The sequence below is a fragment of the Chiloscyllium plagiosum genome, unplaced genomic scaffold (genome assembly GCF_037043375.1).
Source record: "Chiloscyllium plagiosum isolate Xiang-an unplaced genomic scaffold, Cpla_swu_hap1 HiC_scaffold_42, whole genome shotgun sequence".
NCBI lineage: Eukaryota > Metazoa > Chordata > Chondrichthyes > Orectolobiformes > Hemiscylliidae > Chiloscyllium > Chiloscyllium plagiosum.
In genome coordinates, this window is record NW_028270180.1 from 31,591,853 (window position 1) to 31,605,090 (window position 13,238).

The 13,238-nt window shown below is 39.4% G+C and overlaps 1 protein-coding gene across 1 annotated transcript in view; it reads right to left on the reverse strand.

Annotated features, from left to right (window-relative positions):
• LOC122542423 (fibrillin-1-like) overlaps window positions 1-13,238 on the reverse strand; it is a 610,102-nt gene that overhangs the window by 216,920 nt on the left and 379,944 nt on the right. The window contains exons 24-25 of the mRNA XM_087981979.1: window positions 9,312-9,536; window positions 2,977-3,102 (exon numbers count right to left, since the gene is read on the reverse strand). Coding sequence (XP_087838105.1) covers window positions 2,977-3,102; window positions 9,312-9,536 — 351 coding nt within the window. The remainder of the gene's footprint in view (window positions 1-2,976; window positions 3,103-9,311; window positions 9,537-13,238) is intronic.

Here is a 13,238-nt window from a genome sequence, read left to right on the forward strand (position 1 = left end):
TAACACAGAAATAACATACCTGTACCCAATTTATTTGAATGAAAATGCATTGTGTAGTTTCAAGACAATCACCAGTCTGAATCGCCTCATAAAGGCTTGCAACTTGAACACTAACATAACACGGGTAGCCTACAGGGGAGAAAGGGAATATTGCCACACAACCTCACTTAGCACATATCAGTATGGGAATGCACAATGCAATGTTACCAACATCACCCTCTGTATTAGGCCACACATACCTGCCAGGGTAGGCCAAACTCAGCTGATAAATATACACAAAAGGGAGAGGGTGGAATTTAATGCACATGAGAAACGCCGCCAAAATCTGGGGGAATACTGGGAGAAGAAAGATACTGGTCTCAAACCTCTGCTGGAGGAGTTACACCAAATTCAAACCTATTGGCCACAGCCCATAGTACCTTCACCAAGGTAATACAGCAGGCCAACAATGCCAAAGAATAAATAAAAGAAATTAAAATTACTACTTGGTGGACAGATTTCTGGGACCGGGGCTTCAACATACAAATCCATCCCTGGGTCCATCATGTGTCATATCTATCTGTGTTGCTATTCCTGGTTACCCTGGTATACATCATTATCCTCACTGTCAAATTCACCAGGTAGAAAATAGAACTATCCCAAAGACTGAACATAGAGACCTCACTCAATTCACAATCTCAACAAGCCTTTTAAAAAGTCACTATAAATATTCATTTATCCTGTTTGTATAACATGTTTCTCCGGATTGTTTGTGCACTTGTACACAATGACCCTTATTTGATCACTGTTCTGCTAAAGATGTGACTCTGGATTTGTAAAGTTGCTTGATTTTTGCCATGAATTTCCAATCTCTACTTTATTTCTAATTTAACAAACTTGCTTAATTAGCCATTCAGTCTGAATTTTGATGTTTCATTTATGTAGAGTTTGACGATGTTTTATTGACCTCAGTTAGTTGTCATTTTCCAATGTTTTATCTGTGATAAACAACGGAGTTTATCTGTTTGAGTGTATGTTGTACTTTGCTTGAGCTTGGATGATCATAAAGTCACCACATGGAAATTGGTCTGTGATCATGTGATCCATCGTACTTTGCGTTCAGGGTCAAGAGGAGAGACTATGGCTGGACGGGCCACTCAAAATGGTGGATTTATAAAAAACTGGATAACAAATAAAGCATGCCGGAAAATTGAGCCAAGCCTTGCCATAAGTACCTGTGTTAAAAACACTGAAATAAACATGCCACAGACTACACAATATACAAATGACCCAGTCCATTCCCAGGACAACAGGAAACATTAAGTTGTTTTCCAGAACAAAGGGGCATCTCACAATTCTTATTTGGGAAAGGCTACCCGACTACACCCCCCAACACCTTCAGGAATGGAAGCCCAAGGACCTTCCCACCATCAACACATCAAGCCTGATTGGTCCCAGTTGATCAGGATGATCAAGCCCTGACTGACCCATTTGTAGGAATCGAAGACCCTCCCAAAGCGTGAAAACTTCCAAGTATAAGAATCACCGCAACACCACCCTCGACAGCAGTAACTTGAGACGAACAATCGTGAAGAGAAGACAATCCTGGGACCACCGGAAGAGAACCAAATGAGCATCGCCACGTGGATCATGGCCAAGATCTAGTGTGGTGGTATTTAGGACATAGAGCACAGAACATTACAGTGCAGTACAGGCTCTTCGGCCCTAGATGTTGCGCTAACCTATGAAACCAAGCTGCAGCCCATCTAACCTACACTCGTCCATATGCCTATCCAATGACTATATAAATGCCCTTAAAGTTGGCGAGTCGAGTTGATCATTCAAAGTTAAGCTAAAGTATGTTAGTTAATTAGATTTATAGTGTTAGTCATCAGTTTGTATTTGTTATTATAGTATTAATTGTGTTGAAATAGATAAAGATAATTTCTTATTATTGATAAGAGTCAACTCACAATTCTTTGCTGAATATAAGGGTCAGAACACACTGAGTGGCAGGCGCAACACTGGTTTATCAAGAGAGCTGGTTCGCAAAATGCCAGTTAAAACAAAGTTTGCTGCACTGATTAGTGGATAAGCTGTGGAGTTAAATCTCCAAAGTGCAAAGAAATTCCAAACTTGGTTCCTGAAAATCTTCTGACTGACCTGATCCCATCCATGTTGTAACTTCAAAACTAAAATATTCTAATATTCTGAGACATGAACCAGAATACCTTACTGTTTCACATCACTCCTATGCAGTAGCAACATTAATAACAGGATGTTGCTGGCAAGCATATTCCTTTGGCTCTTCATATCATGCAAGGAACTGACCATAACTAATCAACCTGTGCTTTCAAAACTCACAAGTGTCGACCAGTAGATGTGATTCTGCAATTTGATAACATTTACTAATTAATCCTGAGCGTGCAAAAATGTACCCTAACAATTGATTTTGGGCACTAAGCTTGGCGCATTTGCGTGTACTAGAAATTACATGTATTAATACAGAGGGCCTTGTTCTTTGCAGATAGGAAGAAAATATACATGCACTGTGCCTGTTTCAACTCTGATTTCTTTCTTGGGGCAATGCCTTGACTGTTCATAAAGCTTGGCAGTTAACTGTATTGGGCATCATTAACTGATACATATCCATGGCAACATGTCTAACAATCGCAGTCCATCTGTCAACCAATCAGTACTCTCCTTTCATACAGTATAAATGTTGTTCCCTTTACATCGATATTTCTCGCAATTTGTCCTGACAACTGCAATATGAAAAGCTTAGACAAAATGTATCCCCTTTCAGCAATATTCAAAGTTTTTATCCAAAAGCAAGAATAAAATAAAACTAAGGATTTTACCACGGCTTTCACTTTGTGCAAAACCAATCTTCTGCAAAGTATTCTCCCTTCTGCCTCACAACATAATTCCCCACATCATTATTATTTCCAGAAGTACTGTTATCCACTGATTTGATTAGGTAAGTGAGTGGTTTACCTGTACAGTTTCTCTCTTCTGAATCAAGGGTGAAGCCACTATTACATTTACATCTAAAGCTCCCAATGGTGTTTCTGCACTTCCCATTGCTGCAGATACCTGGGATGGTCCTGCATTCATTGATATCTAGAAAGAAATGGTGCAACATTTATTTTTACAGACATTTATTTCAATTGAACATTAGGTTTACAGCAATACAAAATTTATTGCATAAGCAGCATTGTACTTTGAAGTCTAATGCTAGAGTAAGAGCATATTTGTTTTATTTTTACGTATAAGATGACATTAAAAAGCAGTTCAGCTTTCCATCTGGCATCACATTTTTAATGTCACAAAGTTTGATGTAAGCCTAGAGTCTGCTTCTGCTTTATTTACTTTCAGTAAAATAAAACTGCTGTGCAATGTCAAGATGGGGATGGAAGAGACCGCATTCTTAACCTTAGGGCAAGTATGTGTTGGAGTTTTTTTTATTGGCAGTGACAGTATCTAAAATTCCCATCTGCAACTTTTAAACATATCAGCACAATTGCTGTGTTAATTTCATTTTTAAGTAATCTAATGCAATTATACGCAAACAGCTGAAATAACACGTAAGAATGCTCATCAGGTCAAAACCCAATTTGTGGTTAAATAACATTTACGTAACAAAAAGCAACTGTATCACTTAAAAAAGAAAATTCAGACTTAGACATTAAATCCACTGTCAAATGCATCTAGCGTTACAATGTTTATCATGCATTTATCCAGTTATATACAAAGAATAAATATTCTAAAGATTTAATAGATATTATTTTTAATGTTAAACTAGTTTAGCAAGGAAAACAGAGAAGGTTGAATCAACAACACACTTTACTTTCAGCTGAACTGCCTGGACAATAATACCAGGCATGGTGTAAAATGAGTGACTGATCTGATTCATTAGTATCCACTGAGCATACTAAATTAAAATGTACAACCTGGACATTGCATGAGGAAGTAGATTTCGCAGACTCAACTGCGGGTATGACTCATAAGCCCTGCAAGACTGTCAACGATTTTAACTGACGGTGAAAGATCTTCTCCTCTCTAGAGTTTCTGTGCACCATAAGGACATAATATACAGGAAGAAAAATAGGCCATTTGGCCCATCAAGTCTGCGTTGCCATTCAATAATGGCTGATATGTTTCTCAGCCCCATTCTCCTGCCTTCTCCCATAATCTCTGATTCCCTCACCAGTCAAGAATCTATCTATCTTTGTCTTAAATACACTCAATGACCGGGCCACCACAGCCCGCTGCGGCAATGAGTTCCACAGATTCACCATCCTCTGGCTGAATAAATTCCTCCTCATCTCACTTCTAAAACTAAAAGTCACACACCAGGTTATAGTCCAACAGGTTTATTTGGAATGTATAGCAAAGGATCTTTTGTTAATAAACTGTTATAAATTCTGTGTCCTATGATCCTACTCTACTAGCTACCTAACGAAAGAGCTTTTACTTCCAAATAAACCTGTTGGTCTATAACCTAAGTGTGTGATTTTTAAATTTGTCCACTTCAGTCCAACACTGGCACTTCCACATCATCACTTCTAAAGCGTCATTCCTTCACTCCGAGGATCTCTGCTCCTAGTTTCTCGTACTACTATTGGAAACATCCTCTCCATGTCTACTCTATCCATGCCTCTCAATACCCTTTAAGTTTCAATCAGAGTCCCCTTCATCCTTTGAAACTCCATTGAGTACAGACCCAGAGTCCTCAACCACTCCTCACATGACAAGCCCTTCATCCCCGAGATCATTCTTGTGAACCTCCTCTGGAACCATTCCAAGGCTTGTACAGCCTTCTTTAGCTACAGGGCCCAAAACTGTTCACAATATTCCAAATGTGGTCTAACCAGAGCTTTATACAGTCTGTGTACATCGCTGCCTTTGTACTCTAGTCCTCTTGAAATGAATGCTAACATTGCATTTGCCTTCCGAACTGCCAAATGAACACGTGTTAACCTGAAGAGAGTTCTGAACTAGGACTCCCAAGTCTCTGTGTGCTTTAGATTTCCGAAACCTTTTCCCATTTAGAAAATAGTTGTGTCTCTATGCTTTTTTTCCCACACTTTCCCATATTGTATTCCATCTGCCACTTCTTAGCCCACTCCCCTGGCCTGTTGAAGCCCTTATGCAGACTGCCTGCTTCCGCAAAATTACCACAGAATCACAGAAGTGTCCCACAACCTAATTTTGTGCAAATGTAACAACAATGCCCTCAATTCCTTCATCCAGATTGTTAATGTATAATGCAAGTAGTTGTGATAATATTGACCCCTGCGGAACTCCATTGGTCACTAATTGCCATCCAGAAAAAGATCCATTTATCCGTACTTCCAATTTTCTGCCAGTCAGCCAAACATCTATCTACGCCAGTACCTAATACCATGGGTTCTTATATTATTTAGCAGCCTCCTGGACGGCACCTTGTCAAAGGCCATCTGGAAATCCAAACAGATCATGTCTACTGGTTCTCCTTTGTCTAATTTGCTGACTACCTGCTAAAAGAATAAAGAGCAAAGAAAATTTACAGCCCAGGAACAGGCCCTTCAGCCCTCCATGCCTGAGCCGATGCAAATCCACTGTCTAAACCTGTCGCCCAATTCCTAAGCATCTGTATCCCTCTGATCCCCACTTACTCATGCATCTGTCCAGACACATCTTAAATGAATCTATCGTGCTTGTCTCTACTACCTCTGCTGGCAACACATTCCAGGCACCGACCACCCTCTGTATAAAGTACTTGCCGCATGTATCCCCCTTAAACTTTACACCTTGAAAGTGTGACCTCTCGTTATTGAATCCTTCACCCTAGGAAAAAGCTTATCTCTATCTACCCTGTCTATACCCTTCATGATTTTGTAAACCTCAATCAGGTCCCCCTCAATCTCCTTTTTTCTCATGAAAACAATCCTAACCTAATCAACCTCTCTTCATAGCTAGCACCTTCCATACCAGGCAACATCCTCGTAAACCTTCTTTGCACCCTCTCCAAAGCGTCCACATCCTTTTGATAATGTGGCGACCAGAACTATACACAGTATTCTAAATGCGGCCGAACCAATGTCTTGTACAATTTTAACATGACTTGCCAGCTCTTATACTCAATATCCCATCTGATGAAGGCAAGCATACATATGCCTTCTTGACCACTCTATCCACCTGTGCAGCCATCTTCAGGGCACAATGGACCTGAACTCCCAGATCTCTCTGCCCATCAACTTTTTCCAAGGCTCTTCTGTTTACAGTATAATTCGCTCTAGAATTAGTCTTGTTAAAGTGCATCACCTCACATTTGTCTGTATTGAACTCCATCTGCCACTTCTCCGCCCAACTCTCCAGTCTATCTGTATCCTCCTCTATTCTTTGACAGTCCCTATGCTCTCTGCTACTCCATCATCTGCAAACTTGCTGATCATACCAACAGTGCCCTCTTCCAGATCATTTATGTATATCACAAACAACAGTGGCCCCAGCACTGAACCCTGTGGAACACCACTGGTCACCTTTTTCCATTTCGAGAAACTCCCTTCAACTATTGCTCTCTGTCTCCTGTTGCTCAACCAGTTCTTTATCTACCTAGCTAGAACACCCTGCACACCATATGACTTCACTTTCTCCATTAGCGTACCATGGGGAACCTTATCAAACGCCTTACTAAAGTCATGTATATGACATCTACAGCCCTTCCTTCATCTATCAACTTGGTCACTTCCTCAAAGAACTCTATTTACGTTGGTAAGGCACGATCTTCCCCGCACAAAACCGATAAGCCCATTCTTTTCCGCATATAAATAGATTTTATCCCCTACAACCTTGTACAGGGGGACAACATGAGCAATTCTCCAGTCCTCTGGAACCTCACCTGTGTTTAAGGATGCCACAAAGATATCTGTCAGGGCCCCGGCTATTTCCTCTCTCGCCTCCTCAGCAACCTGGGATAGATCCAATTGGTCCTGGGGATTTGTTTATCTTAATAACCTCTAGTCTATCCAACACATCTTCCCTATTTATGTCAACGTGATCCAGAGTAATCAAACTTCTATCTCTAATCTCAACATTCATCATTTCCCTCTCCTCAGTGAACACTGATGCAAAGAAATCATTCAGAATCGCACCCATTTTCTCAGATTCGACACACAGCCTTCCTTCCTTATCCTTTAGTGGACCAATCCTTTCTCTAGTTACCCGCTTGCTTCTTATATAAGAATAAAAGGCTTTGGGATTCTCCTTAATTCTGCTTGCTAAAACTATTTCATGACCTCTTTTAGCCTGCTTAAGTCCTCATTTAAGATTGGTCCTACTCTCCCGATATTCCTCCAGGGACCTTTCAGTTCTTAGCTGCCTGGTCCTTATATACGCTTCCCTTTTCCTCTTGGCTAGTCGTACGATTTCTCCTGTCATCCACGGTTTGTTTTCAATGGGACATGCCTATCCTGCACTATTTTTAACCTAGCTTTGAAAGCTTCCCACATATCAAATGTGGACTTCCCTTTGTATAGCTGCGTCCAATCCACATTTCCCAGCTGCTATCTTATTTTGATATAATTGGCCTTGACCCAGTTTAGTACTCGTTCCTTCGGATCACTCTCTTCTTTATCTACGAGTACTCTGAAACTTACAGAATTGTGGTCACTATTCCCAAAGAAATCCCACACCGCAACTTCTACCACTTGGCCTGGCTCATTCCCCAACACCAGGTCCAATATGGCCCCTTCCCTCATTGAACTACTGACATACTGCTCTAGAAAACTCTCCTGGACGCTTCTTACAAATTCTGCCCCAACCAGACTTCTGATACTAAGTATATCCCAGTCAATGTTGGGAAAATTAATATCTCCCATCACCACTACCCTGTTGCCTCTACATCTTTCCATAATCTGTTTATCTAAGAATTCGAACAGATTTGTCAGGCATGACTTCCCTTGACAAAGTCATGTTGATTCTGCCCTATTTTATAATGCATCATATGTAAACAACATTCCTGGAATTATGTACAATTGTTGTAAAACTGGCTGCCTGGAGGCAAGTTCCCTTTTCTGTCTCCCAATTTTATTTTTGTTCCATTGAGGAACTTTGAGGAAGTACTTGATTGTATAGTATCTTTCAACACCACAGCTCCAACAGATGTAATGGCATGTGGCCCTCATGACATGAAGTATTCGGACATGGGACAGAACATTTCTTCTTGCAATCAGTTATAATATCTACTTTTGCAATTACTGCAATTTACATTGAAAATAATTTCTGTAATAAGTAGTTGCACCAATATAGTCATAGATATTTTAATACTAAAGATTTTAATATTTTAATACTAAAGATTCCTACTAATCTTTTTGAATGATCCAAGTGCATTTCACTTCTCATCTTTAACATACAGATAAAACATGTAATGAAGCAGGACAATACAAAAGTGTAGTCTTTTGCACTCCAAATTTCTCCACTATATGGTTTCATTTTTATAGTGCTGTCTGTTTAGTTCAGATTCTAAATCTGAGGAGCAGGGGGTCATGTGCAGCATACACACTGCCATAAAACTGAAGGATCAAATTATCAGTTTATCTGTTATAAATGCAATATCAGTTCTTATCTTATTGATTAGTTTCATGTGATTACAATTCCGCCCAAGTAATAGCGCAAATGCTCCAAATTGGGTCATAGACACCTGATTCCCACAATTCAACCTAAACAAGTATTAGTATAAAAAAAACTTAATCACTGAATTTTAACCATGCCTTATTATAGTCTTACTCATAAGATACCGCAGTTAGGCACAATATTATAATTAATATACTGCACCCACATGAGTCAATCCACTTTAAGACTTCGACAAAATAACCTAGAATCAAAATCCACTCATCCAAACATTTTCAATGTGCCTCTTTCCTGTTCTAATTATATTGATTCAATTAGTTGTCTTTACAAATATCTACTGATTTAATATGTTGTTTGTATTTAACAGAAATCTTGATACACATGGAATCCAGATCCACATCTTCTTTAATTTTCTTTAAAGTTAATTCTGCATTAATGAAAATTCAGAACAGGATTTAGAACTGGATTGTGGATATAGAATGATAAATATTGGCACAATAAATCATCAGTATCTAAAGCATCAATGTTTTTCTCCTCTATGATGGCACAGAGATAACATCCTCCTATATCGAGTGTCAGAACCTACTAATTAACTATAATTCCACATGCCTTGAGAAAAATTTGCATGGCTTTTACTATAATATACTGCATTTATTCCCTGAACTATATAAGATTACAAATTGTAAATTTGCTTTATTTTACTGAAACATTTTTACCTTTTACCAACGGTTTCCCATTGGGCTCTCCTCTGGTAGAAAATCCTGATCCTCGTGGACAAAGAGCTTTGTAGTCACTTGTGCCTTTTTTGGGACATCTCTCGCAGTCTGGTCCCCAAGCAGCACCGATAGAACAGCAGCAAGCATCAATGCGTAATCGGATTTCTAAAGGTTGTACGCATTCATCTTCATCATATTTCAAATAGCAGTGCTCCAAACGAATATCTGATCAAATTGAATGTCAATAAAGGTTAACATAAAAGTAAAACAGAAATTACTTCAAATATTTAGCAGGTCTGACAGCATCTCTGGAGAGATAAACAAAACTACTGTTTCAAGTAAATGGCCTTTCATAGATGCACAAGCACAAACTGACATCTATCCAGCGTGAACTTGCTGAGCTGAATGGCCACCTGATTCTACAGAATGAATAAGAGTTTACATGAATTGTCAGCAGTTGAGGTAAAGATAACTATATTTTCATTTTCCACACCTGCATTGTCTGTCTTTTAATAGTTTGGTGTTAGTATGCACAAAATATGAGATCAAAGGTGGAAGTGGCAGATGTTTTCAGCAAACACTGTTTGCGGTAGTCAGGCTGAAAATATAATGTATGGCATCAGAGTTCTTACACTGAATTGTGAATGCAAAATAAAGGAATCCTACATTTATATAGAATTATATTGTACGATCTAACAAAATATTCACATTGGATCGCATACTGAGAGCACATAAAAGACAAAGATCTGATTTTATGGTTGCCACAACTTCACAGAAATGCCACAGGCCAGTGGAGACCATTTGGCCTATTGTGCCCATACTAGCTTCTTTAAACAAAACATCATTATCTTGTGTCAACCTTCTGCTTTTCTGCCATAGCTTTTCACATTGTTTTTAACTAAATAATTATCCAAGGACAACAGTCCCAACCTCTTCAATCCATCCTCATAACTGAAATTCCTCACATGCCATTCAACGAACCTGTCTATTTGCTCCTGAATTCTACACTGTCCTTCTCACTTTTTACAATTCTTCCAAGTTTTGTGTCATCTGCAGACTTTGTAACTGCACTTTGCACTCCAAGATCTAGATCATTAATATAGATCAGGAAAAGCAAGTGCCCCAATACTGATTCTGGGGAATTCCATGACAAACATTCCTCCAGCCCATAAAATATCCATTCACACTTACAGTCAGTTTCCTTTCGATCATCCAATTTTGTGTTCATATTGAGTTTGATCCTTTTGCTACACGACCTATAACTCTCTTTACAGGATTGCTGTGTAGCACCGTTTCAAATGCCTTCTGAAAGTTTATGTATACCACTTCAACCTTGTTACTCTCTTCGAGCCTGTTACCTCTTCAATATCCAACCAGCAACCAACCCTGAGCATAATAAAATTTCAAAGCCATTCATCTCGAGTGTCAGCAATTAAACTGTATTATCTTTCAAGGTCAGTTCTGAACAGAAAATATCTGCCTTTGCTTTCTTTTTTAAAATGAGCTACTGTTCAAAGTTCAGTTCTGAACTTCAACTTACAGTTCCAAACCAAAAAAAGTGAGAAAATAAAAGAAAGGTAGTGATAATCTTTTTCAACTCTCTTCTTCAGCTTCAATATTCCTCCTGATTCTCAATTTATATCTCCTCTGTTATCTAGGGAGCTCTGGAATTGCTTGTTTTACCTTTTACAATTGAAGGAATATACCTTGAACATGCCCAAACCATCATTTTTTTGAAGGTAGCCTATTGTTCTGTTCTCTATTTCCTGCCAACCTCTCATGCCAGTCAATCCTTCCCAACTTTATTCTTGTCCCAATGAAGTCTGTTATCTGTCAACTGATTCTTCTCATACTGGATTGTTACACATCATTCTCCACCATCATCCTGAACCTTACAATATAATGATAACTGAGTTCTAAATATTCCTCAACTGACGGTTGATACACTTAATTTCCAATAACAAGGTCCAACAGTTTATCCTTCCATGTTGTACTGGAAACATACTGCTGTAGGAAGCTCTCATGCATGCAATCCAGGTACACTTAGAGCTATACAGCACAGAAACAGACCTTTTGGCGTAACTCATCCATGCCGGCTAGGCAACCTAAACTGAGTTAGTCCCGATTGCCTGCATTTGGTTCATATCTCTCTAAACTTTTCCTATTCACCCACCTGTCCAAATGTCTTTTAAATGCTGTAACTATAGAATAGATGAGAATAGAAATTTGTTGTCACATGCACTTTTATATGAAAAATACAGTGAAAAGTTTTATAAGTCATCCAGCTATGGCGCCTATATCAATGTACCTGCCTCTACCGCTTTCTCTGGCAGTTTGCTCCATGCACACATCACCCTCATGTGAAGATGTTGCTCCTCACATCCCTTTTAAATCATTCCCCTCTCACCTTAAACCAATGCCTTCTAGTTTTGAACGCACCTACCCTAGGGAAAAGATTTTGGCTATTCATCTTATGATTTTATAAACCTGAGTCATGCCTCAGCCACCAATGCTTCAGGGAAAAAAGTCACAGTCGATTCAGCCTCTCCTTATATCTCGAACCCTCCAGTCTCCATAACATTCTTATAAATCTTTTTTGCACACTTTCCAGTTTATCAATGTCCTTCCTATAGCAGGGTGACCAGAATTATATGCAATACTCCAAATGTGGCCTTACCAATGTCTTCTATAGCCAAAACATGACATTCCAACTTCTATACTCGATGCTCTGATCACTGAAGGCAAGCATACCAAATACTTTCTTTACCACCCTGTCTACCTCTGACACCACTTTCAAGGAACTGTGTACCTAGGTCTCTCTGTTTGACAACACTCCCCAGAGCCCTACCATTAACTGTATAAGTCCTATCCTGGTTTGTCTTACTAAAATGCAACGCCTCGCGTTTGTCTAAATTAAACTCCATCTGCCATTCTTTAGTCCACTGGCCCAGCTGATCAAAATCCTTCTGTATTCTTAGGTAACCTTCTTCACTACCCACTAAACCACCAATTTTGGTGTCATCCACAAACTTACTAACTATGCTTCTATATTCTCATCCAAAACCTTTACATAAATGACGAACAACAGTGGACCCAGCAGCCATCCTTGTGGCACATCACTGGTCACAGACCTCCAGTCTGACCAAGTATCATCTACCACCACACTCTGTCTCTTACCATCAAGCCAACTTTGCATCCAATTGACTAGCTGTCCCTGGATGACATGTGATTTAACCTATTAACTAGTCTACCATGTGGAACCTTGTCAAAGGTCTTGCTAACGCCAATGTAGCCTTTATGTACCTTCTTGGTCACCTCTTAAAAACATTCTTTCAAGTTTGTGAGACACAGCTTCCCATGCGCAAAGCCTTGCTGACTACCCCTAATCATTTTTGCTTATCCAAACGTATATAGATCTCACCTCTCAGAATCCCCTCCCACAACCACTGACGTCAGGCTCACTGGCCTACAGTTTCCTGGCCTTTCCTTGCAGCCTTTTTTAAAATAATGGCACAACATTAGCCACACTCCAGTCTTCTGGCACCTCACTTGTATCTGTGATGATACAAATACCTCTGTGAGGGGCCCCACAATGTCTTCCCAAGCTTCCCACAATGTCCTTGATTAGGTCCCATGGATTTATCTACCTTTATGCATTGAAGACCTTCAGCACCTCCTCTTCTGTAAAGTTGAGTGTTTTCAAGACATGAATATTTATTTCCTGAGTTTCCTAGCTTCCATGCCTTTCTCCATAGTCTGTACTAACGTGAAATATTTGCTTATGATGTCACCCATCTCATGTAGTTCCACACATAGATGGCCTCATTGATCTTTAAAGGGCCCTATTTTCTTCCTAGTAACACTTTTGCCCTTAATATACTATGTAGAATCTCTTTGGATTCTTCTTTTACCTTATCTACCAAAGCT